The sequence below is a fragment of the Mirounga angustirostris genome, unplaced genomic scaffold (genome assembly GCF_029215605.1).
Source record: "Mirounga angustirostris isolate CCGP_5_RB_7025 unplaced genomic scaffold, mMirAng1.0.hap1 SCAF_16, whole genome shotgun sequence".
Taxonomy (NCBI): Eukaryota; Metazoa; Chordata; class Mammalia; order Carnivora; family Phocidae; genus Mirounga; species Mirounga angustirostris.
Window position 1 is genome coordinate 11,570,887 of NW_026991724.1, and position 25,859 is coordinate 11,596,745.

At 42.4% G+C, this 25,859-nt stretch overlaps 1 protein-coding gene and 1 non-coding gene across 2 annotated transcripts; both read left to right on the forward strand.

Annotated features, from left to right (window-relative positions):
* The first annotated feature begins 4,459 nt into the window (after positions 1 to 4,459).
* Positions 4,460 to 4,590, forward strand: LOC123856307 (small nucleolar RNA SNORA63). The gene has a single exon (XR_006793706.1). It is a non-coding gene; the product is annotated as a small nucleolar RNA SNORA63 (small nucleolar RNA).
* Positions 4,591 to 20,241: 15,651 nt separating this feature from the next.
* DUXB (double homeobox B) lies at positions 20,242 to 25,186 on the forward strand. Its single transcript, XM_064581021.1, is given in 4 exon segments — positions 20,242 to 20,346; positions 22,143 to 22,248; positions 22,612 to 22,766; positions 23,749 to 25,186. A coding segment is annotated over 1 exon segment (591 nt). The 5' UTR covers positions 20,242 to 20,346; positions 22,143 to 22,248; positions 22,612 to 22,766; the 3' UTR covers positions 24,340 to 25,186.
* The last annotated feature ends 673 nt before the right edge of the window (positions 25,187 to 25,859 follow it).

Sequence of the window (25,859 nt, forward strand, 5' to 3'; positions counted from 1 at the left end):
CTGAGAAAGAATGTAAGTTTCCGAAAAAAATATCCTTATGTCCCTGATGTTGCAAATAGGACATCTGGCAGAGGGCAGAGACCACCAGGGCATCCTCTGGATGTCCAGATCCCCAAGGAAGGGGTAGCACTAGGCTGCGGTTGGTTGAGGAGCCAGGGTCCCTCCAAGGATGAGGAGCCCAGGGGAAAGACTGCTCTGGCAGGTCAGCCCCATCCTAACACAGATCTTTCTCAAGATCTCAAGATCGTGAGGGTAACCTGGTCTTCCTGGTGCAGACAGCAGCTTAGGACTTTCTTTTGACTCAACAAATCACAGGATCCGAATTCCATTGACCTAGACTCTGGTCCTCCCCCTTGCCCCTTGCTGGGCTTCAGATGTTTTAGAAAACCTTAAGGGGATTGCTCAGGGGGGGATAGGCCTCTCTGGTCTTCCCCCCATTCTGGCCCCACACTTCCTCCCCATCCTCCATCAGCCACAGGAAAAGTCTCTGCATCGAAGGCCGTCCACACAGCCTGAAAACAGAAGTGAGTCACCACTGAGCTCACCCCACCTTCCATTGATCCTACAGCTACAGAACCAGAACCACAGCAAGATGTTCTCTCTCCACTAAAATACTTTTCTAATACTATTTTAGTCTTATTGCTAGTTAGCGATCCTGTAATGTCTACAGTGAAAACCACTTGGGATTATACTTCATAGACAATGTTCTATAGTTATGAATTATTTCAATGTGACACTAAGTTAATTGCTTCATTGTATCCTATTTGCAAGCAGCATAATTACAGCTTTTTGTTGTTTTTAGCAAGTCTTCTAAAATAATCCAGGAGGCAAGTATTTCATTTTGCCTTTCTTTTAAAATAATTTTGATGTCGCTCTTCTGGTTTTCTTGCCATTGATTACACAACATCTCAGTGGGGGACCTGATAGAATTACAACGTTGAGGATTGCAGATTATTTTGTGCCTGATGTGAATGTGAATCAGATTTAACCCTGAGGCCACCTGCCTGCACTCTGCTCAACCTGTCCTTCTGCCCAGCTGGGGAGGCAAACAACCTTGACTCTGAAAGGCAACCCAGGTTCATAGGTCAAGCCCAGCCACTCTTCACCCAGAGCCTGCCCCAGACAAAATTATGAAGGTAACCAAGGCTTTCCAGGACCCAAACTCCCTTCCCTGTCCTGTGTCCTGTAACACCCTACCCCATCACAAGCCTGGATTTGGGGCTGGACCGGACCTCGGAGGCTGGCAGTCAACCCCCACCCCTCCTTCCCCGAACTGTCCTTTACAATAGCACACTTAACGGAAACAGCTTAAAACTCCAAATGGGACCATGAGTCCATGATGCTCAAAGCCCACCAATGCCTCCAAATCACACTGAGATTCAAATCCATGCTCCTGGTCCAGACATGCATATGTCCAAGCCCCTCCTACTTAGCCACTGACGATCCTTCTGTCCGACTAGCCTCTCAAGCTCACTTGTGCCATTTCCTCTGCCAGGTACGCCTTTCCCCAGATGGGTGAGTGCTTCCTCCTTCGTTTAGACAACAACGCTGGTCCTGTCTTCTGAAAGTGCCCTTTACTGACCACCCCAGGCCAGTGGCTCTGCTCACTCATCCCTCTCTATTCCTTCACCCTATTTATGACCTCAGAGCCATCAGCCTTTCTGAAATCATATTTCCATGTTTATTCACATGTGATTTCTGCATCACTCTCTGCACTAAAATGGCAAGTAGGGCAGAGAGATGATCTTATTTCTGCCAAGCCCTCTTTCCTGTCAAGCACAGGACAGGCACTCAAGGATTTGGGAAACTGAGCAAGAAATGAACAAGTGAGTCCAGTGGGAAGACACCCGTGAAACCTCAGACCTGCCCAAACAGCCATTGTGGGCCTCCCGGTGCAGGACCCACGTATGTGTAGAGCCTCCTTGGAGCTTTCCCTGGACCCCGCTGCTCCCACAGGCTGAATGTTCCCTGAAGAACACAGGCTTTGCCCTAGAAATGCTCCTCTGTCAGGCATGGGTTTCAGGCCAAAGACTCCATGTTAACACAGCTCATGGAGAGGGCAGGGGAAGGTCAAGGTTGTGGGGAAAGAGGAGGAGACGTGGAGGGGTAGCCACGCCTCCTGTGCTGGGTGTCGCGCAGGAAGGAGCTCAGGTGCTTTTTTGGTAAAAGAAAAGCCACCAGACCTCAAGGTCCAGGTTTTTCACTGGTTTGGGGAGTCCCTAGCAAGCAGGGACTTGTGAGCACTCAACACTCAGCCCTGCCCTAGGAGTCACGGCTAATATTTGCGAGGCGCAGAACTCAACAAAGCACAGACCTTCACAGGAACTCCACACTGTTCTCTACTTCATCCCCTCAAAACCCACCAGTGGCTCCCCGCTAGTGCAGGGGTCCCATGTGGAGATGAGGAAGCTGAGGCCCAAACAAGTTCCAAATTATGAAATGCTGACACGTGGTTGTCAGCTCATGATCTGAAGCCCAGGGACGAGGCTCACCTCTGTACTTTCCTAGCTGGGTTTCTTTGGGCACTTTCCCCTAAACCTGCTCCCTCGAATTCCTCAACTCTGACAGAGGTGCACAGGTTAAATGAAATGAACTTGCGGAAAACTCTTAGCACATGGTAAAAGAAGTTGCTATTTTTATGATCACCCTCTAAGTTACTGGCGCTGAATCTGGGGCATCCACCCCAAATTCCCATTCATTTTCCATTCTCTGAAAAGCTGCTTGGCCTCTGTTTAAGCTTTTATTGACTGGCAGACTACACCAAGAGGCAGCATGAGGACCTCTCGTGGGGGAAATGGTCATTTACTCAGGAGGAGCTGCTCCAGAGATTGCAAATATGCATGTGCTTGGGCCACGTGTGCACAGGTTAGAAGCCTATGAGCACCCTCTTCCAGGGGCAGAGCTGCACATCAGTGCGCGCAGGGGGGACAGGGGCTCAGCCCTGAGTGCAGATCATGGGAATGGTCCCTGGAGCTGAGAAAGATCAAGGGAAGAGCGGGTCAGTCATTCCAGGCTCACTGTGAGTGGGTAAGAAACAATGGGAGTGTAATTACCAACGCAGTCCTAATTAGAACCAAGAGTTCTTTCTGCAAGTGACAGAAACATTTTGGAGGTAACTATGGGAACAAACAGGAGAGGGTCCTTAAAGTAACACTGGAAATTAACTTGTGCTTCTCTGCAACAGTAGCAGCTGAAACCCAGGGGATGCTCCCTCTGCCCTAGCACTCACATCTAATTTGGTATCCCCAGAATTAGGGTCTGAGCCTCTTATCAAGTTCAGAGGGTGGCAAGGTGTCTGCCTCCCTCCCGGCCGTTGGTGACCTGAAAAGCTTTCACACAGACCACTCACTGCCCCATATGGGAACTTGATAGGACTGTAATTCTTAAATAATTCTCTAGAACGGTAGGTGTTTCCAGTGTGGCTCTTGAAATTCAGTGTCTCCATGTTGTTCTATTTGTAGGTGGTATTTTGTGGCTACTAACGAGTCCACTAACATAATCAGAAACACAGAATTTTCTTTTTTCTTAAAATGAGACTTTTTCTTTCTTCTGCTTTCACTGCTGGTATATAAGCAAGAATAGTATTTTGGTTGGCTCTGTTTAACAAGGCCCCATAACACGAACACTAACGGAATTTTACATGAGTGGACTCCCAAGATTTGGAATGCAATGTTTATTTCATTTGTAACAAGAGCTGAGTTACTCTAGTTATAACACTAATATTTTTTTTGTTTTTTGTTTCTGAAGAAATCAAAATATTTATTCGAGGTCTTAGGGATTGCAATCTGAGAGGCACAGAGTCGACTGAAATCAAAAGTATGCTCCAGGTTGCTTGCACGCATAGAATGAAGGCTTATAAAGGTAAAAACCAAGAGGTTATATAACTTCTTTTGATAGAATTATGATTGGTGCTGGCAGAATTTAAACTATCTAATGCATCATTGGATATTTAGCCAACAGAATTTTCATGATCTTTCAGTCCAAAGTAGAAGGATGTGTTTCAGGAGGTTGTCCAGTTGCAATTGACAAAACTCAAAAGTTCATGGTGCTTTGAGAATTGGAACAGGAGACTTGCATGGGCCCTACTTCCTCAGTGTCCTTTTGACTCTATTTTGAGTGATTTTCTTAGCAATGCTGACTTCATTTTGAATCTTCTTTCACAGATGAGAATCCAGGATGCTTTCAAGAAGCTATTGATAGTGACTAACACATAACACTAATATGTTTAACAAGATCAATTTTTGATTTAAGAAAGGGTAAGGCTGTGAAACATTTTGTATGGGCAAGCATCCCTTTATTCACTATTCATCATGTGTAGGTGTAACAACGGCTCAAGGAGTCAGTGTTCTCCACCACAAGCCTGATTGACATCTGCCAGAATGAGCCTTTCAAAGAACACATTTCAGTTAGGTTTGGCACAGAAGAAGTGGGGTCATCAGAATGTTTAAGAGAAACACTGATGCAGGATCTAGTTACAATGTAGCTGTAAAGTGCTGCCTTGTCTTTGCCCCCTGCTAGAAATAAAGCTGTTACCTTTCTAGCCCTGTCCGCCATGGTGCTTAGCAGCCAGGGATGCATGGTCTCAGACATGTTTACCAAGTAAAACACTGACTTGAGGGGCGCCTGGGTGGCTCAGTCATTAAGCGTCTGCCTTCGGCTCAGGTCATGATCCCAGGGTCCTGGGATCGAGCCCCGCATCGGGCTCCCTGCTCAGCGGGGAGTCTACTTCTCCCTCTCCCACTCCCCCTGCTTGTGTTCCCTCTCTCGCTGTGTCTCTCTCTGTCAAATAAATAAATAAAATCTTTAAAAAAAAAAAAAAAGAGAGAAACACTGAACTCATATTTAACCCTAAGGCCAAGAGCTTCTTACCGTTCACAAGCTAAACTCCCTCGGATGATCCTTAAGACGCAATCTCAATCTTAACTCTGAAAGGTGCCCCAGGCGGGCGCCTCCCGAATTCACTGGACAACCCAGCACTCTTCAGCCAGGCCAGCCCCCAACAGGAATATGATGACTCTAACAGAGACGTTTTCAGGACCTTGACCATGGGCTCTGTTCTGTGCCCTTCACCTCCTGTCCCCATCACAAGCCTGGACTTGGGGTGGAAAGGACCTCAAAGGCCAGGCTGTTGACCCTTGCCTCTCGCAGATGGCCCCCTCCATCCTCAGCCACTGCCTGCCAACCCAGTGACAGTTGGAACTAATGTCCATGGACAGTTTAGAACTCTAAACTTCCTAATGTTCTGTTAATATGTCAAGGTCAGTTGTTTGTTTGTTTGTTTGTTTTTCTCAGAGTCTGCACTGGCTGTTTCCTCTGCCAGGAACAACTTTCCCCAGACAGGTGGGTGCTGCCTTCTTCATTTAGATACCAACACTCCCCTGACTTCCTGAAGCGCCTTTCCTGACCACCGCAGGCTAGTGTCTGTGCCCACTCATCCCTCGCTATTCCTTCTATTCACGGCCTCAGAGCACCCATCCTCTCTGAAGGAATCTGGGGCATCCACCCCAAATTCCCATTCATTGTATTGTCTGCATTTCCCTCTGAATGGTAAAGGTTGTTACAAAAGAGTTTATCTTATCCCCATTGAGCCCTCTCTCCCATCCAGCACATGACAGGCACTCATGAAGGATGTGGGGAATTGAGCAAGAAATGAATGAGTGAATCCAGAGAGGAGGACCTGAGACCTCAGATAGTTCTGGCAGTTCTGAGCCTCCTAGTGCAGGACACACACACCTGTGGTGCCTCCTTGAGCCTCACCTGGGACCCTGTTTTTCCCCCCTGCCCGCAGGTTCCCTGAGGAACCTCAGGTCTATCTTACAGACCACCCCACCCTCTTTGCATGGGTGATTGGCAGCCCCTTTGATGTTGACCCCTGACAGTGAGTTGTACACTCCATGGTAATGCGGGTAGTGGGAATGGTTGCGAGTCCCAAGGGTTGTGGGAAAAGAGGAAGGTGCTGAGGAAAGAGACATGGTAGGGTGCCGGGACTCCTAAACCACAGCTGAGCAGCAAAGAGCGTGGGTGCTGTTGTGTTGAAGGAAAAACCACTGGATCTCAGGGACCCAGAACATTTCACTGGCCTGGACAGTCCCAAGTGAGGAGGGGGGAAAGTGCAGGCACTTAGCAAGTCTCCCCTGGGTCTAGTAACGAATGCTTGTAGGCACACAACTCCCGAAGAGCAGAGCGCCATATTGCCCCCACACCAGGTTTCAATTTATCTCATTTAACCCCACGGTGGCTCTCCTTGAGGAAAGGAATGGCATGCAGAGGTGAGGAAACTGAGTCTCAAACAAGTTCTAGAACTGTTAAGTTTTTTCAAAGTGACTCTTGACCTTCAGTGTCTCCATGTTATTCTGTATGTAGGTGGTGCAATGATAGTGTCTTTGTTCTTGTTAACAAGTCCACTAAAATAATCAGAAACACAGAAAGAATGTTGTCTTTCTTCCGAAATAATTTTGATTTCTTTCTCTGTTTCCCTGCTTTAAGTGATTGCACAATATGGAGAACTAACACGATTATAATGCTTAGGATTTTTTTTATAAATGTTCATTACACAAAACATGAAATATACTTTTGTCATTACTATTTCATGCAGAAACAGGAATACTTTTTCTCTCTTCTGGTGTAATGTTGGACTTTCTTGCAACTGTTTTCACTGCTGTTGCTAAATAATTGTATATTTGCTCAAATTGAAGCCCAATAGAATTATGATTTCTAAGACAGTGCTTCATACATGGATCTCGCTTGGAAGTAAATTTGGTGAGTGCCTGTTTCTTTGTCCCAGATGGTGTAAGGATAGTATTTCGGAGATGGTTGTTTATTAAGTTCCCATAATGAGAGTTTATCGTGAGGGATCTTACCCCTAAAGAGATTTGAAACACAAAGTCTACTTCTGTGTGCCAAGAGGTGAACTGACTCTACTCATAAAGGCGGATTTAGCTAACTATTTTTGAAAGAAAGTAGTCTGTGAAACTTCTATAGGCCAAGTGTCACTTCCTTCAGTATTCACCTTGTATTTAAGTGTATTAACAGCTCCAAGGAGACCTGCCTGGGGATTCAGACACCTTCAGCCTCCAGCCTCAAAACCCAGCTCTGCACAAAGATGACCAACACAGAGAGGGAGTTTGCTTCAAAGGCAACCCAGTCTCAGTTTTCTTCGTATGGCACCCGACTCCATGCCCCTCACCCCCTGCGGACCCCATTGACCTTGACTACCAGCCCTCAGAACCAGCCTTTCAGGGCACACACTTTGGTGAATGAAAATGTGGGTAAAGTGGAGTCACCGGGATGCATGAAAGGGAATCCGAACTCGGATCTAACCTGAAGCCACAAGGTGCTGCACCCTCTCCAGGCTAACACTCCAGCCCAGTGTTCTACCATGCCCAGCCCAAGGCCAAATTATGATGGTGAAAACACTTTCTAGCATTCCTAATTCCCTTCTCTGTTCTAATGTCCTTCACCTCTCCCTCCCCATCACAAGACTTACCTTGGGAATGGAAAGGACCCCAGTGGAGCTGTCGACCCTCCCCTGCTCCCAGATTGCCACCTCCATCCTCAGCCACTGCCAGGCCAACCCAGTGACAGTTGGGGCTGATGTCCACAGACTGTCTAGAACTCTGTCTTGCACCAGCACAGAGCAAGGTCACCGGCCCATGGTGAGGAGCAGCCCACCACAACTGGACCTTGGGAAGCCCTCCTTCTCCCGGGATCAGTTTCCTGTCACTATGGCAAGACTGCCGGGACACATCTACAAGGCTGTGGGCGCGCGGCTGCCCTGCGACCCTCACAGTATTGTCCACGCACAGGTCATGGCGAGTCACAGGTGGAAACGACCGTCTACAAACGAGCTGGGCAACAGCAGGTCACTTTCCCAATGACCCTGAGGTCTTGGCAAATGGTGATCTGAATGAGGTGGGGTCCAGGAGTAAATGTATTCCATTGCTCAAGTTAACAACATGCGGACTACTTCCCAGTCCTGTGGAGATGGGCATAACGCACACAATAGTGCGCATCTCTAACCTTGGCCGCAGGTGAATGATACTATTATAGACGCTACGTAAAAAATTCCCAAAGCGTCTCCTACTCAGTTAGTTTCTAAAGACAAAATACGCAGTTGTTACTTGGAGGGAAATAGTAGCCCAAAGGAAGCACCCTCCTTCCACAGCCAAAGAAGAACTGTGAATTTTTAGCGGTAGTATGACATTTTGCTTGATCACATGACTGGTTTTTCTTTGATCATCTTGAATTAGGAATGCTAAACAGATTGCCTTGTAGGCCGAGCCTGATGCTCTGCATCCCTGACATGAGCCAAGGTGAGACCTGACCCCCAGACACATCACTCAGTACTGATTTACGTGAAGCGTTCCTCGATACCAAAGGTGCCTGAACGACCTAATGGTGTCCACGATGAGCCCAACATGGGTCCAGACAAATCAGCTCCCAGCAAAGATCTGTTTGTGAGTACACACCATGCTGAGCACTGTGTCCACTAATCCCTTTGTTATCCTATTTCCAATTATGTCTGTCTTCATAACTTTAGTTGGTATTCCTCTGATGTGGGCATAAGTTTATGAATTTTGATTAGGATGTTGGATCCAACTTAAGGATGTCTTAGAATTGGATTTTGGGGGGAAAGGCATGTAGCAAATGAATATACATTTGAAAGCTATTCAGGATGATTTCATGGTTTGTTCTAAAAAAGAAAAAAACCTTTTTTCTCTTCAATAATTGCATTAACCAAGGTGCCTTAAAATATGGAATCTGAGTTTCAGCAGATAGGAGCATTTTCTTTAATAATACTTTGTGCTTCCTCAGGGGACTATAAAAGATATGTAAATAATTAAGAAAAACAAAATTAGAAAAGAGGAGATATTTTAGAATTGAGGCCTGATTATTTGGTTAGACTATTCATTTTATATTTCTTCTACCTGATAGAATATTATCAATTAGAATATCTAATTTACAGAATTGTTAGAATATTTGGGACACTTCGGGTTTCAGAAAGGCAACTGGTCTTTTTCTTAGAAGAATAACAGAAGAATATTATCAGAATATATAAGTGCATAAATGTTCTATAAATAAATATATATGCATATATATTTATTCGTACATGGTATGTGTTCTGTTCTAAGGAATATGAAGAAAGTGCTACCCTAGATGATTAGCAATAAACAATGAGGCATGTGCTATGATGAATGCAAGATGAGAGGTAAGAAGATGTGATAGGACAGAAAGTTGGTGCAATGGAAATCTTAAGATCTGAATACGTTATTTCTGGCCACTTATGTCAAGTTCCCAGGGCCTCACACTGTCTTGCATATTATTAGCATCTCAGCTTCACCAGTTCATTCATGGAGAAACACCCCTGGCCCCTCGTGATTATGCACACAAGAAAGGGTTCTGAAAAGGATCCCAGAATTGAATGAGAAGAAATACATTTCATACATACCCATTTCCATTGTGTTTGATAAAATTTACGTTCTTGGAAATTTCACTTTTTATTTTGAACTTCTTGATTTGAATACTAGAAATAAAATATGATTAACACTAGAACTTACATTTCTTCCTGTAGCACCCAGACAGCAAGAAGCATCAGATTTTAAAACAGCAGGATTCAGTGATACGCTGATTTTTATCAAGTCTGGCAGTCAAAAGAAAAGTGGCAAGAATATCTTAAGAAACCAGAACGATGTGAAAGCATCTAAAATAAAAGGGTAACTTTAAATGATACAATAATAACTACAATTTAAATGATACAATAATTAACACAAATATTAAACATCAATTATAATTGAGTGTTCTAAGAGGAAACATATTGTAAATTCTAACTTTATTTACATTTTTATATCATCTGAGCTCTTATTATTGAGCCTGGGTTATGAAATAATGATTAATAAAATAATTATATTTTATCAATATAATGATGTAGTACTATTAAAATATTGATTAATAGAAACTTAAGTTGAATAAAATTATTATTACCAATATTAGTGATAAAATATTATATTTTCATAATTTTTAGGGCAATACTTCCTAAGTTTAACATTAATATTTATTCAGAATCACATGCAAGGGGTGCCTGGGTGGCTCAGTCGTTAAGCGTCTGCCTTCAGCTCAGGTCATGATCCCATGGTCCTGGGATCAAGCCCCACATCGGGCTCCCTGTTTCTCCCTCTCCCACTCCCCCTGCTTGTGTTCCCTCTCTTGCTGTGTTTCTCTCTGTCAAATAAATAAATAAAATCTTTAAAAAAAAAACAGAATCATATGCAATATCTCTTGGCCAATAAACACAGTGACATTCCTTATGTTGATGTCATTTTCTGTTTGAAAAAAGAAAGTGAATCACTGGAAATGAATAGATGCTTTTGAGTTATGTTTTAATGTCCTTTCATTTTCAACATTAATCAGATCATATTACTCATTCTATGCTTTGGAAATTTCCAATATTTGTCATTATCTTCATTTGAAAATTTGGAGTTATCCACACAATTAAATGCATAAAAATTTTTTTCTGGTCAAAGATATTTTAATATAAATTGTCTCATTTATATTAAATGAGACGATTTTAATCTAAAATGTGTGCTCTGTCAATACAATATGTTGACAAGCATTAATAGCAATGGCTATTAATTAAATTTCACAACAGTGTGTGACTAATTTACACGTTCATTTTAAGCAGTTTTTCAATGTGAATTGTTTTCGGAAAGTTTCCTCCACACATTCACTTACTTGGAGGGTAAACATTTCATGACCCTTTCCATTATACTGTCTTTTTATAAGTTATTCTCTGTTTAATAACAGTTTTATCAAGATGTAATTTATTCACCATAAAATGTATCCTTTTACGGTGTGCAATCCAGTGGTTTCAGTACATCAGAAGAGTTGTACAACCATCAACATTAGCTAATTTTAGAAAATTTTTATCATCTTTAAAGAGAAATGCCCTATCAACCAGCACTCGGTCCCATTCTCCCTCCTCCCTTAGTAGTTAGTGGAAACTACAAACCTACTTTCTGCTTCTATGGATTTGTCTACCCTAGACATTTCAATATGAATGAAATCAAACAATAGGTGGCCTTCTGTGTCTGGCTTCTTTGACTCAGCATGTTTGCAAGGCTCACCCATTTTTTTTTTTTTAAGATTTTATTTATTTATTTGACAGAGAGAGACACAGCGAGAGAGGGAACACAAGCAGGGGGAGCGGGAGAGGGAGAAGCAGGCTTCCCGCCGAGCAGGGAGCCTGATGCGGGGCTCGATCCCAGGACCCTGGGATCATGACCTGAGCCAAAGGCAGACACAACGACTGAGCCACCCCAGTGCCCCATGTTAATAGCATGTATTTCATTAATTTACATGTCTGAATAATATTGCATTGTAAAATATGACACGTTTTATTCATCCATTCATCAGTTAAAGGAGGTCTCAGATGCTAATATTCAGTGATTACCAACATCTTTCCTCATCATTCTTCTTAAGTAGAGAGAGGGCTTGAGGATAAAATCTGGGAAATAGATGTGCCCTCCTGGAGGAGAAAAAGCCCTCAGATGCCCCCCAAAAAATGGGTAAGACTTGTTTTAAGAAGATGCAACGTAAACTCATGAGGAAATTTGTCTCTAAGAGAGTCAGTTCACTGTGCACAGGCGAGAATGACTCAGGAGCCAACTTGGCACCTAACATTTATCCAAGGAATATGTGTGCACACACACACACGCACACACACTCCTACTGCATCCAGTGTACGAGTGCCATTTATTCTGTTAAGTCATGAATGGCTTAAACATTTATTTTCAGGGTAAGAGCCACATTTTTTTTTCCTGAATTTGAAGTACTTTTTCAGTGCTGTGAATATTTTTTTTTTTTCTTCAAGATTTTATTTATTTATTCATGAGAGACAGAGAGAGAGGCAGAGGGAGAAGCAGGCTCCCAAGGAGCAGGGAGCCCGATGCGGGACTCGATCCCAGGACTCTGGGATCATGACCTGAGCCGAAGGCAGACGCTTAACCATCTGAGCCACCCAGGCACCCGCGCTGTGAATATTTTATGCAAAATACTTTCCATAATAGAAATTTCTGTTTCATATCAGTTCCACTATCTCTTTGGAATATTCCTAGATGTGCTACAGGACAGACACTGTGGTGTCGAATGGGGGTCACTGCTCAGCCTCCTCTACCCCCTCACTCTCCCCAAGATAGCATCTGGCAGTGAGGAAGCTCAGCACTTCCCAGCCCTAAGCTGTCATTTCAGCATTTTCTGGGACTGATATGGCTGATATGAGAGAGGGAGGGGACGGCAACAGATGGAAGAGAGTTGGAGAGCGGGGAAGGTAGAGAGGGGTCAGACATCAGGAGAGAATGGAAAGGAATGCCCCAGGGCACCCTGGCTGCCTGGGTACTGGTTCTTCCCTTTGCAGCAGGTTCTGGATGCCACCGGCCCAGGTTTCCCTGCTCCCCCAGCTGGACTCCCTGTGGCTCCATTATTTTCTGACAATGCTTTTCTTTTCCTTCCATCCTTACTCCAGACCCATATTTGAGAGCAGACACCACAATGGATCCAGCAGATGGGCTGCAATTCTCCAGCTCACCTCCAGCCCCCACTTCTCAATGAAATGTATGAGAAAGAGCAAAGCTGCACCCGATGGCCAGGACCGGGCCTGATACCCACAATTATGTCTTGGTGTTCTTCTGCAGAAGAGACCAATTGGAACATCATCTAAACCACAAAATACCAACTGTCCTCTCTCCCAACCAACACAAGTGATTGTTGCTCCTTCACAATTATGACGCCAACCTCGCTCAAGCTTCCCTTCCTAAAGATAAGATTTATTAAAATACCAATCATAGAATCATCCTTCTACATGGCAGCACAAAATCCAGAGAAAAATGTCGGTTTCCGTGAGCTCACCCCAAAATCACCAGGCATCAGTGGAAATCCTGTAAGGCCCTTCTTCAAGAGCAACAACTGCCAAACCGTGGGGGACTAGGAGGATGGCCAAGGAACTCAGCAGCAGGACCGGGAACAGTGATGGTGGCCCCTCAAAAGAGTTAGAACAATCCCTTCAGCCACTTCAGACTGGGGCAGGGCCATCAGGAAAATGCTGGCTGGAAAGGTGCCCTCCTCCCTACCCTTCTCCTTTAGGAGCTGGGCCATGCGGGATCCTTGTCACCCTACTGGGTGTGGATATCAATGACATAAGAACTATGTGCATAGAAGAAATCAAAATCTGGAGTGTCAGAAAGTGTGTCATTAGTTCACCCTGGTGGGGCAGCTTGCGCAAAGGAACAGGTGTAGGAAAGATGCATTGTGTTGGTGGGACGGCTGGGAGCCTCTCGTAGGACAGAAAGGACGTTGTAGTGAACAAGGGTCAGGAGACTGCAAATGGGTCAGATTCTGAGGGGCCTTGATTTACATGTAAACCATAGGACCACTGCCTCCACTGGAAGAGGCTATGGTTCTAGAAAAGTGCATTGCACCACCTCTGTGATCACATGTGATCACAACCCTGGGAAAGATAGCTTTTGTTTCTCACATGCTCTACAGACTGTCAGAAGCAAGTGTGTCTGACATTCCTTTGTCCCATCTGCCACCAGTGTGGGAGCACCTCACCTTCTCTGACGAGGCCCAAATCTGTGCTATCTCAGTTACTCTCTGAATCAAATTCCCCCTTCTTTTGGCCCTGAGACTGTGGATTTGTCTCCACTTCTTAATAAACCGATCAGGATAACTGGAAAATGAACCCAGGGAGGTCTTTAATTCTTTGTGTCCTTCCTTCCTAAAGTACAAGTAAACATCTTCTCCAGGATGAAGGAAACATGTGAATTCCCTCCTTTCTTGCACATGTAGGCAACATTCTGAGTCTTAGGTCCAGGGAGATTCCCTCATTTTCTTCAGGTCACATGACCACCTGAGCAAATAACTTCACATGATCTTCAGTGGAATGGATCCTGTCCTACTAGTACCCCCTTAGATTTCACACCTGAGATAGGGTAAGTCTCTTGGAACTTTCTATTAGAAAATGAATTTCATGCCCTTCTAAATTTCATGGAAATTTGCTTCAGTTAAAAGAGAAGGGGCTAGGGGCGCCTGGGTGGCTCAGTCGGTTAAGCGTCTGCCTTCAGCTCAGGTCATGATCTCAGGGTCCTGGGATCCAGCCTGGCATTGGGCTCCCTGCTCGGCGGGAAGCCTGCTTCTCCCTCTCCCACTCCCCCTGCTTGTGTTCCCTCTCTTGCTGTGTCTCTCTCTGTCAAATAAATAAAATCTTTTAAAAAAACAGAGAAGGGGCTATAAAAATTATAACAAACGGGTTTCTTGAAATATTCAGACAATTGTGTAAAGTCTTAACTCTGATCATAGAGCTTAAGATACAGAAACCAAATTTGTATATCCACCTTAGTCTCAATTATGTCATGGCAATAAATGAACTCAAAACACTAGCGACTTACCTCAGCAGAAGTCTATTTCTCATCCTTCTGGGATTCAGCTTAATGGGATCATCATTATCTAGGACAGAAAAGGGTCATGGCAGTGAGAAAACAGCAATCGCCCCCAAAAATGGAGGATTCTGCTCAGAGATGGTACAGACTGCTTCCTTAAACCCACTCATATCTCACTGGCTGAAAGAAATCATAGGGCAAAGCCTGAAATCAACAATTTGTGAAGTCCAATCCCCTTGGAAGACAAGGCCTAACTGGGCTAGCACCATGAGGCTGGGCATGAAATAAGTGGACCCTATTAAATACATTGTGGTTCATCTATTTGGTCAAAATTATTAGCTTCCGTCCCTAAAGTACACAAAATAATCTTACCCTTCTCCACCAGACACAATATGAAAGATTTTCCAAGCCCCAAAACTCCAATCACACTGAAAGCAACAAGAAGATCCCATTATAAAAACCAATGATGTAATGTATGGTGATTAACATAATAATAAAAAATTAAAAATAAAATAAGAACTTCAAGGGATATTCAGTTGAGATCAACTTGAGCTACTAAGAAGTAAAATTTACAAATGTATGCTGTTTATAAAAAAAAAAAAAAGAAGATCCCATTATAACTCCTTCATCCAGATATCAAAGAACAAAAGCCCAGGCTCTGAGCCAGTTGGAATAGCGACTGGACCCATGTAGTAAACATCCTCTCCTCTGTAGAGAAGAGGAGGGAGACTGCATCATTAGAACAGAGCAGTAGCAAGATTCAGCTGGGGAGATGTTTAGGGGTAGACACTTACCCCCTATTTAGGTCAATTTCTGCTTCCTGGCTGAAGTCCCCAGACCAGATCCTTGGTTGTCCCTTATCTTGCTTGGCCTCATTAGTAAGGACCCTAGAGACTGCAGTAGAGAAAAAAAAAAAAAAAAGGAAAACACACACAAGTATGAACCAATTAACCTGATTCCATTTACTTCCAGGTGCAATTAGCCCACCCCCTAACTCATTATGCCTAATTTTTCTCTCACCTTAACTAAAATATCTTAAGCTTATCAGTTGTCTGTGGCAAAAGCACACTTCATTTTTTTTTTCTGTGGCAGTTTAGAGGAATGCTTAAATAACAGAGGAATGATTTACTGGTAGAAGTTTCAACGCAATCATTGCCGTAGACCAAAGGTTTTAAATCACAACCCAGGTTTGATTTTTGCATTTCTTAACTATGTATAAAATTTTTCTCCAAAAGTATGTCTCCAAGTTTTTACATCTTCATTTAAATGAATATAAAATCTACCTGTACCCCTTACCCTGAAGTTGGTGAGTTCCTTCTATCTCCTACCCTTCTTCCCATTGAACAACATATTCCTTTCCTTTTTTTTCCCATAGTAATAGAATATGCCTTTATTAACACATTCCTTTCTGAGCTCTTTTCTTCCTAAATATTCCTAGGCAATAGTGGCCAAGAGCATAGGAATCATGACAGAAATATTCTGTTATCCATAATTCAAGGCAAAAGAGGGTTTCACCCATTTTCTGCCTGCCAGGTTTTCACAGCTAACATAGCTTTACCAAAAAAAATTTATAGTGGCATAACATCAGTAGCCATTTTTCTAGGATTCAATAAAGTTTTCCACCACCCATGGTTTGTCTCCATGACAAATCCACAAATATACTTTTTTCCTGTTAAATGTCATCATTTCCAAATAAGCAATTTGGTGATTGTATCAGGCAGAGTTCAGCCATTCAACCAGAGAAACAATCAGTATATACAGTGATTAATTGCAAGGAATTAGCTTATGTGACTGTAGAGACTCACTAGGCAATTCCAAAATTCCTTGTATGGGCTGAAGTCTTGAGCATGAGCTGAAGCATCAATTAACAGGAAGAATGTCTTCACAGGAAAGTCTCCACTCTATCCTCTTGGCCTTTCAGTTGATGGACTCAGGCCCAGCCAGATTATATAGGATAATCTCCCTTAAAGTCAAATGATCATGGACGTCAATCACTTCTACAAAATATCTTCACAGAAACACCTAGATGAGTGAATAACTAAGTTCTGTAGTTTAGCCATACTGACACATAAAACTAGCCATTTCTCTGGGTGATAGACCTTGGGGAGGGCATGTGCTATGGTAAGCAGTGTAAATTGTGCAAGACTGTTGAATCATAGATCTGTACCTCTGAAACAAATAATACATTATATGTTAAGAAAAAAAGAAGAAGAAGATAGCAGGAGGGGAAGAATGAAGGGGGGGAAATCGGAGGGGGAGATGAACCATGAGAGACGATGGACTCTGAAAAACAAACTGAGGGTTCTAGAGGGGAGGGGGGTGGGAGGATGGGCTAGCCTGGTGATGGATATTAAAGAGGGCACGTTCTGCATGGAGCACTGGGTGTTATGCACAAACAATGAATCATGGAACACTACATCAAAAACTAATGATGTAATGTATGGTGATTAACATAACAATAAAAAGTTAAAAAAAAAAAACTAGCCATTTCTGTCTACACCTTGTTGAGCTGTAAGCCATACACCTCTCCTGAAACCATAAATGACTTCCAATACAAAAATAATAACAGTGATATTTCTGCCTAATGAAGTACAACTATCCTGCCTACAACAGAAACACACTAATCCTTTCCCCAAAAGAAGATGCAACATCCTTGAGCAATGTGCATCCTTCTCTTTTGATACTCCTTAAATATGGTGATTTAAAGTGAAATATTGGGGTGCCTGAGTGGCTCAGTCTGACTTTTGATTTCTGCTCAGGTCATGATCTCAGGATCCTGGGATCAAGCCCCATGTGGGGCTCTGTGCTCAGCGTGGAGTCTGCTTGGGATTCTCCCTCTCCCTCTGCACCTCCCCCTGCTCATGCTATTTCTCTCTAAAATAAAAAAAATTAAATCTTTAAAGTGAACTATTATTGGGATGCCTGCTGGCTCAGGCACTAAAGCATGACTCTTGATCTCAGAGTCATGATTTCAGGCCCCCAAGTTGAGCATGGAGCCTACTCGAAATAATAAAGGTAACTATTATTAATGGATCATTAGGGGATAACTGTGGGAAGAAAACAAAATATTTTAATCTATATACAGATTCATAGCAAAATTCTCATAACTAGTATATCCTTGATTCTGCAAATGGTCACAAGGTAAGTAGCTGGTATTCTTAACAATTTTCTTCCACTACCAATTCATATTTCAGCAACCACCTCACATGGTTTTGATTCTGGCCAGGTGACCCAAATACTTATTGTATTTATATATATTTAAATTATTTGTAATATATACAAATATCTGTAAGTCTGTTCTTAGAGAACTGCCTCCAGGGCTAACATTTGTATCATTTAGCCTCAACCAGAGATAGAGAGCAATAGCATCTGAACTCACAGGAAACCAGTGAAATTATACATACACATGTACGCGTATGTATATATACATATACATAAACACATTTGCTATTGTTGGCTTATACAATTGTAGCACCTGGATAGGCAAGAACGAAATTTCTGGGTCAGATCCTATGGAGGGCTGAAACTCTCTCACGGGGCAATGAAGCTGCTGTCCTCAGCTGTGATTTCTTTTCCTCCAGGAATGCCCAGCTTTGCTCTGAAGACTTTTCCATGACTGGGGTGCCTGGGTGGCTCAGTCGCTAAGCATCTGCCTTTGGCTCAGGTCATGATCCCAGGCTCCTGGGATTGAGCCCATCGGGCTCCCTGCTCAGTGGGGAGCCTGCTTCTCTCTCTCCCACTCCCCCTGCTTGTGTTCCTTCTCTGTCAAATAAATAAAATAAAAATCTAAAAAAAAAAATTTTCCATGATTGTATCAGCCCCACCCAGATTATCAAGGATAATCTACTTAAATCCAACTGATCATGTAATTCAATCAATCGACAAAATACTTTGAAACCTAGATTCGTGTTTTTTTGAGTAACTATGGAGTATAGACTAGCCAAGATGACATGTAAACCTTACTGTCAGTAATGGAAAGAAATGTGTTTCAAGGGCACCTGGGTGGCTCAGTCAGTTAAGCGTCTGCCTGTGGCTCAGGTCGTGATCCCAGGGTCCTGGGATCGAGCCCCGCATCGGGCTCCCTGCTCAGTGGGGAGCCTACTTCTCCCTCTCTCTCTGTCCCTCTCCCCCTCCACTCGTGCTCTCTCAAATAAAATCTTTTTTAAAAAGTGTTTCAGTAAGAACTGAGGAAAAATATAAAGTGAAGTATGTATATCCATACAGTATTATATCAAGCCAAAATAATCAAAAAGCAAGAGTACCAAAACATTTATAAATGTATCTATGTGTGTGTGTGTAAACTAGAGAGCACAGATTCTAAGTCAGATTTGGAAAGACATTAGGATAGAGGTAAAATTGCCTGGTAGAATCTGTACTTAATCTGATTACTTCAAGTTTCTTTCTGAAAGTGTTAAACATTTAATGAAGGGATTAAATAGAAGGGTATTTAAGAAATGGGTGGATCACCCTGGGTGTTGATAAGCCCGGTGTCTTGGACTGCTGCTCGGTTGCCCACTCACCTCTGTCGGATCCAGGAAGCTCTTCCCAAGATGGATTTGAACAGCACTCAAAACAGTAAGTTTTCGTCTGCATTTTGCTCTCTTTGATAATGCCACATGCTTTATTTTCCAGAATTTATAAAAGTTAAAAATCACAATCATGATTAGAGGGGCAAATTGTTGCAAGCAGGAGCTGTTTGCATCCATAAGTTGTATTAGGATTGATGGGTGCTTTAAAGTTGGAGACTGGGGGGCACCTGGGTGGCTCAGTCATTAAGCGTCTACCTTCGGCTCAGGTCATGATCCCAGGAGTCATGGCATCGGGCTCCCTGCTCCAAGGGGAAGCCTGCTTCTCCCTCTCCCACTCCCCCTGCTTGTGTTCCTTCTCTCACTATCTCTCTCTGTCAAATAAATAAATAAAATCTTAAAAAAAAAAAAAGTTAGAGACTGGAATTTCAAATTTAAGATAATAGCCATAAGTCTCACAAGTGCGTTGTCAAAAGTTCTAAAGTTGACACTGTAAATGGAGAAAACATATATATATGGAATACCTAGTATTTTATATTAAAATGTATTTTATCACAAAGTACCAGTTACTGTGTATTTTATCTCAATTTTTTAAGGTCTTACTTGTTTATTTCCATTAATTTTCCTAGCTCCTATTGCTTCCTATTTTCTCTGCATTTAATTTTATGGATTTTCAGTAACTCAGATCACAGATTGTAATTTTTTTCTATTATACACACATATTTTACTTATATGTCTCCAATTTAGCATGACTTTAGTAGCTGTACCACTAAAGTAAAAATATAGAATCATTGTTAAACCTACAGGTTTCAACCTGGAAAAAAAAAGTTAAGACTTATGTTTATGTCCATCATTGATAGTAAGGTTTACATGTCATGTAAACTTATGCTTACATGGAGTTTTTAATCCATAAACTTATCTTCCATATCCCTCTTCCCATTTTCTCTTCATCAGGCATACTACAAAAAGAAACCTGGCAAGGCAGGATTGTTTACAACCAGAGTCAAAAGGATATCCTCCAAGAATGGTTTAAACAAAACCCTTACCCTGATAGAGCTACCAGGAAACAATGGGCCAAGGAAATTGGCATTCCGGAGGCCAAAATTCAGGTAAGCATTAGGTTTCTATTTCACTATCTGTCAGATTCAAGGTAAAGATAAAGGCTGGGCTCAGGATTTTCAGTTTTTTGTTTTTTTTTTAAAGATTTTATTTGACAGAGACAGTGAGAGAGGGAACACAAGCAGGGGTCGTGAGAAAGGGAGAAGCAGGCTTCCCGTGGAGCAGGGAGCCTGAGGTGGGGCTCGATCCCAGGGCCCCGGGATCATGACCTGAGCCGAAGGCAGACGCTTAACCTGAGCCACCCAGGCGCCCCCAGGCAATTCTTATGTCAGGTATGTTGCTCAGAAAGTTTTTATTGTATATTAAAAACAAGAACTGTTTTACCAATTGTGGAAATATTGGTTGGGTATATTCACTAATGAGAAGAGAATACACTGGTCCAGGCTCTCCCAATAGGAGACAAATCAATTTTTAAGATTAGGTAATTTAGGAAATTATAACACTATGTTAATAAGTTATCATTAAGTATTGATATGTACTGGGGCACCCTGCTGGCTCAGTTGGTAGAGCAAGCAATGCTTGATCACAGGGCTGTGAGTTCAAGTCCTACGTTGAGTGTAGAGATTACTTAAAAATAAAAAATCTTTAAAAAAATATTGATATATACTGCAAAATGAGGATTAATACGTGATTATGAGGAAACTGTGGGACAAGAACTCACATATGTTCCCAATTTTCAGGCTAGTTTTTTTTAAATACCTGAAGTGTGATTCACACACAGAAGTATATGAAGTAAAATCCCATATTGTATTACTTGAATAGAGCTACTGATGTGAAAATGAAATGAAGCTGGATTTCTTCAGTTAGCAAGGCGATAATTGTAAACAATACAACTATACCAGGTGAGACAGCATTTAAAACAATGAAGATCAGTAAAAATGTGCTCCTAGAGGAAAATAATAAGTTCAGATTTTTGTGTCTATATAGAGTCTCCCATTAGCCATTGGCTATAAGGTCCTTAGTCTGAGGGATGCTGGGGAGAAATTTTTCCTTACTCTTCATTCATTTGTTCTGGGTGTAAAGACACAGTTTACTCAAACCCCAGTAATAAAAGGGCATCCTATGGGAATATCTGGTGATGTGCTTAAGACTTACCTGAAAATATTTTAATTAATTTAGAGCAGAGATAACCTTTTAGCACAATGCCTGGATAAAGGAGTGGTTTGTTAAATATTGGTGGTCATTAACACCCTAAATCTTATCACAAATTATCAAAATAAAACACTCAAAAAGTTAGAAAGCACACTGCAAATCCAACTCCAAAAATGAGGAAACAAGAAGTTCAACGAGTTATATTCATGACAAGAGTTTCGCAGCAAGGTGTACAGGGTCCAGGAGTCTCCTTATCTATTGCTGATTATAGGAAAAGAGGGAATGTTGATGAGTGTTAGTACAGCTCAACTGTTGCTAATTTACTCACCATTTAAAGATATTCTTGGGGCAGTTGGCTGGCTCAGTCAGTTAACTGTCCAACTCTTGATTTCAGCTCAAGACATGATCTCAGGGTTGTGAGATGGAGCCCCAAGTAGGGCTCCACACTCAGCAAGGAGTCTGCTACTCCCCCTCTCCCACTGCCCCTCCCCCCGGCTCGCAGTCTCTAAAATAAATAAATCTAAAAAAAAAGATTCTCTCGCTCTGCCCCTCCCTACCCTGCTCACATACTTTAAAAAACAAGGAAATTCTTTTCCACAATCAATGCTATATGTATTATACATTATAAAATGGTATTTCTTATAAAGAGACGATAGGCCAAGAAAAGACATTCACACATTGAAGACCTGTTATGAGAGAGAGGTGGGAGACGGAGAAAAAGAAATATTGGTCTTTGATTGAACGGCGAGTGTCTCTCAAATCAGGGAATTTTTCTTGAGATATCATGACAACAACGATAGAAGAAATGCTGTACTGAATTGTATGCTAATAGTAATATAACTCCTAGGATAATACATCACATTCTTCTTATGGATATTACTGCAATGGCAGTTGATCAAATCAATTTTAATTGCATTGATATTTGGTTTGACACAGACTGAATTACACAATTTTCACATCTTCTTCTCCCACTTAGATTTGGTTTAAAAACCACAGATCGAAACAGAGACAATTGGAATTTGGATGCTCCTTAGGAAAAGACGAAACCCAAGGACAACACCATCATCAGCCTTGGACTCAAGGTAAGAAACCACTGATACAAATGCATTTCTTCAATAGGTCCCGGTGAAAGTGCAAACAACTTGGCACGTTGTGCCCATGTTCCTGACAAAAAATCATTATCTTGAGAGGCATTTACAGCTTGCTCTGGGCACCCTAGTGTCAGAAATATAAGCATGGTCCCACAGCTGGCTAGGACAGGCAGGTTCTTAGCAAGCAAGGCTCTGGGCCTTTTGGTCCAGCTGCTCTAAGCAGGGTGGCATCCTCTTCTGTCACCATCAGGGATTCAAGAAGAATAAGTGTAATCAGCATGATCTTCCCAAGTTTCTAGTTCAAACATGAAAACTGTTCTAAAAGACATCTTCTGTTCCCATGTTCTCCTTTAGAATACTTACCAAAAGCAGCCAGACAAGACTGGACATCCATCACAAGATCTCAATCACACATCCTACTTCAAGCCTTTGAGAGGAACCGATTCCTTGATATTACAACCAGGAAAAAACTGGCTAAAAAAACAGGCATTCAGGAACCAAGAATTCAAGTAAGTTCTGTGTCTGTGACATGAAATATGTTCTACCTGTGGTATTTCCCCCAATGGGTTGCTGAAAAACTTTGACCTGTACTGGATTATCCCAATCATGGAGGTTACGTAAAGGTATGGGATGGTAAGCATCTAGCATTGCAAGTCACACTCCTGCAAAATGAAGAATTCTGTCAGTGGTATACCCATTTGAAATCACCAGCAGCAAAAATGTGGGGAAATGTGAAAGTTAATACCTATTTTGAGAACCCCATCAGGTTTTCTACAGCTTGGAACTGTTATTTTGGTACAGATAATTCCTTTCTTGTGAGGCTGTCCTGTGCCTAGTAGGTATTTTTCAGCACTCTTGGCCTCTACCAACTAGATACCCTGCCCACCTACCTCCCCCAATTTGTGACACCCCCAAAACTCTATATACTTACTCAAATGTCCTCCAGTTGGGAGAACAAAGTCACTCCCATTGGGTACCTTCTAAAGTTATGGGGACAGTAGTTTAGTATGTGTTAAATGCTCATGACTAAGTAGCACTATGGTTTATCAGCACAGAAACCCTCCAAAGGCCTGCACTCATTAATCCTTGATCAGATTTACACATGTGCATATAAGATAGGGATTCTTTGCACACGTTGGCAAAAAGAAAAATGTCAACCTGGTCAAGAAAATCTGTTTCTAATCCACTGTTGAAATTAAAGGGAGGAATCTAGATCATATGCCTTTTCAGCCAGTTTCAATTCCTCTGTAGTTGATTGCTGAGTGTGCTGTGACCTCAATTTATGTTTGTATATGTATACACACACATTTGTACATACCTATTTATACATATACATACTAAACACATAAACCAGAGTAATGTATTTCACACATATGTTTATATTTCTGATATTGGGGCCTGTATTAATAGCCCCTTTGCTTTACGCAGTACGAGAAACAGAGCCACAGTCACATGTCTTATGACATCCCCTTCTCTTTTTTCTTCACATAGATGTGGTTTCAGAACCAAAGATCCCTATACCCACAGCAGAGCAGAAATGAGTCCGTGAATTCCTTGGCAGATGGCCCAAATGGAAGACCAGGTCTGACAGCTCAGCAACACCAAATCAATCTGTCCACTCCCCTGGGCAGGTCTCATCATTTTGCTTCCTCCGATTCTTTCAGCAGGAACCAGACATTTCTCCCTGCTCCTCTCCCATCCCATGAGTCCTCTGTCCCTTGTGTGAGCCAAGGACCAAGTGTCATGATGGTGCCGCCCAAGCAGGCTATGCAGAGAGGAGAGAATTCTGTCTCTCCTTAGACCCTTAGGAATCACCTGCCAATACCCTCAACTTCAGGAGGGGACCTCTCAGATACTCAGACTCCTTTCTGGCTCCCAAACCAAGAAAAATGCCAGAATCACGAAGAACAGACTGGCACAGGAGTACTGCAGTTGAAGGGCTATTGTGAGCCTCATCCTGAGCACCAAGAAGACCAGCTGCAGGATCTGCAGCAGGTGGACATACCTTACATTCTGCAGCGGTGGGACGAGGTCTGCCAGGCTCTGACTGCAAAATGGGATCCTCGAGAAGGGACACACTGAGACACACATGGCTGCAGCGCACCATCAACTGGAGAACCATCCCATTCCCTCAGCCAACCGCACCAGCAATGTGCAGAAACCTCAGGCCTTATGTCAGCTCCTGTTACCACAGACCTTCAGGAAAAGCTACCTTTTCTGAGTCCTAATCCACAGAAAGAGAACCCTCCAGGACCCCGACTGTGCTTCAGTGAAGATGATTTTCAGGCTGTGTTCCATATGCTACAAAGCTCACCAGGGCCTCAGTTTCAGAAGGAAGTCATTCTCAGAGCCTGGTCCAGGCCTCTTCTTTTGATGCAGAATCAGTGCAACTTAAAGGACAGTGAACAAAGAAATCATCCTGTCTGGGACAATATTAATGCAAGAGGAAGGAGAAAACAATTGGAATCCCAAATGGAGGTTTTAACCTTCCCGTGGGCAGTGGTTACCTTCTGTACTCCCTTCACTGAGAAAGCTGCATACAGCCTCTGGAAGCACCACGGGCATTAGCGAGCAGACAGGTCTGCGGAATCCTTCTGAACGAAGAAACGTATTTTTCTGACAAACATGACCTCCTCTCTGTAATTACCATGTCCACCAATCTGGAACATCCATGAACCGTAACCAAACCCAAGCGAAAATAGGTCTACAAGGGACTTATCAGCACTCCTCTCCCTTCTAGCAAGATGGGAAAGCTAACTGGAAATTAATTTATCATGTAGAAAATGAAAGGATAGTATATTTCCCGATGATGTGAGTTCACAAAAGTGAGCTTTTCTCCAAAGCTCTGAAAGCTTTAATTAGAACTAGAAACTATCTCAGTATCTACCAATAAGGGAATGATGAAATGAATTAGGACAAATCCACGATACTGAGTACTCTTCACTTGTATTTTTTTCCTCTATCTTAAACATAAAAAATTTTACAATGAAAATAGTGACACAACTACTTAATGTATTTCTACATTTTTAGGTTTTTCACATATATTCACGTGTATGTATATATATATATATACACACACACCAGAAAATTCCTCATTTTATTATAAATTCTCAAACTAAAACCTGAGATAACCATTCTCATTTTCAGTTTTCTTCTTCTGAAATGGTAACTTTTATATTTTGGTGTATGAATATGTATGTGGGTTTACTTTGGTACAGTATAAATATCTTTGAAAAATATTTTGTTCGTTTTATCAATTTGCATTGTTTTGTCATATTTGCTATTTACTTTCCATATGAAGGTGTCAGAATAAGGTCCACACACATACCACAAAGATACCCGTCTTACACTAACACTAACAAGTATGAGGTGTACATCCTTACTGGCAGTATCGGCATCTGGGGGCACTACGTGCAAGAGTTTCTCTAGCTGTTCACACACTGACGCTCAAGTGCCAGAATATTCCAACATCCGTATCTATGGTCAAATTACACGCAGTAGAAATTATTTTTCCTGATAGTAGCTGAACTTTATCATCTAACGAATTAAAACTCACACATGTGCACACACATTAGTGTGGGACAAATTAGTGTGGCATCTAT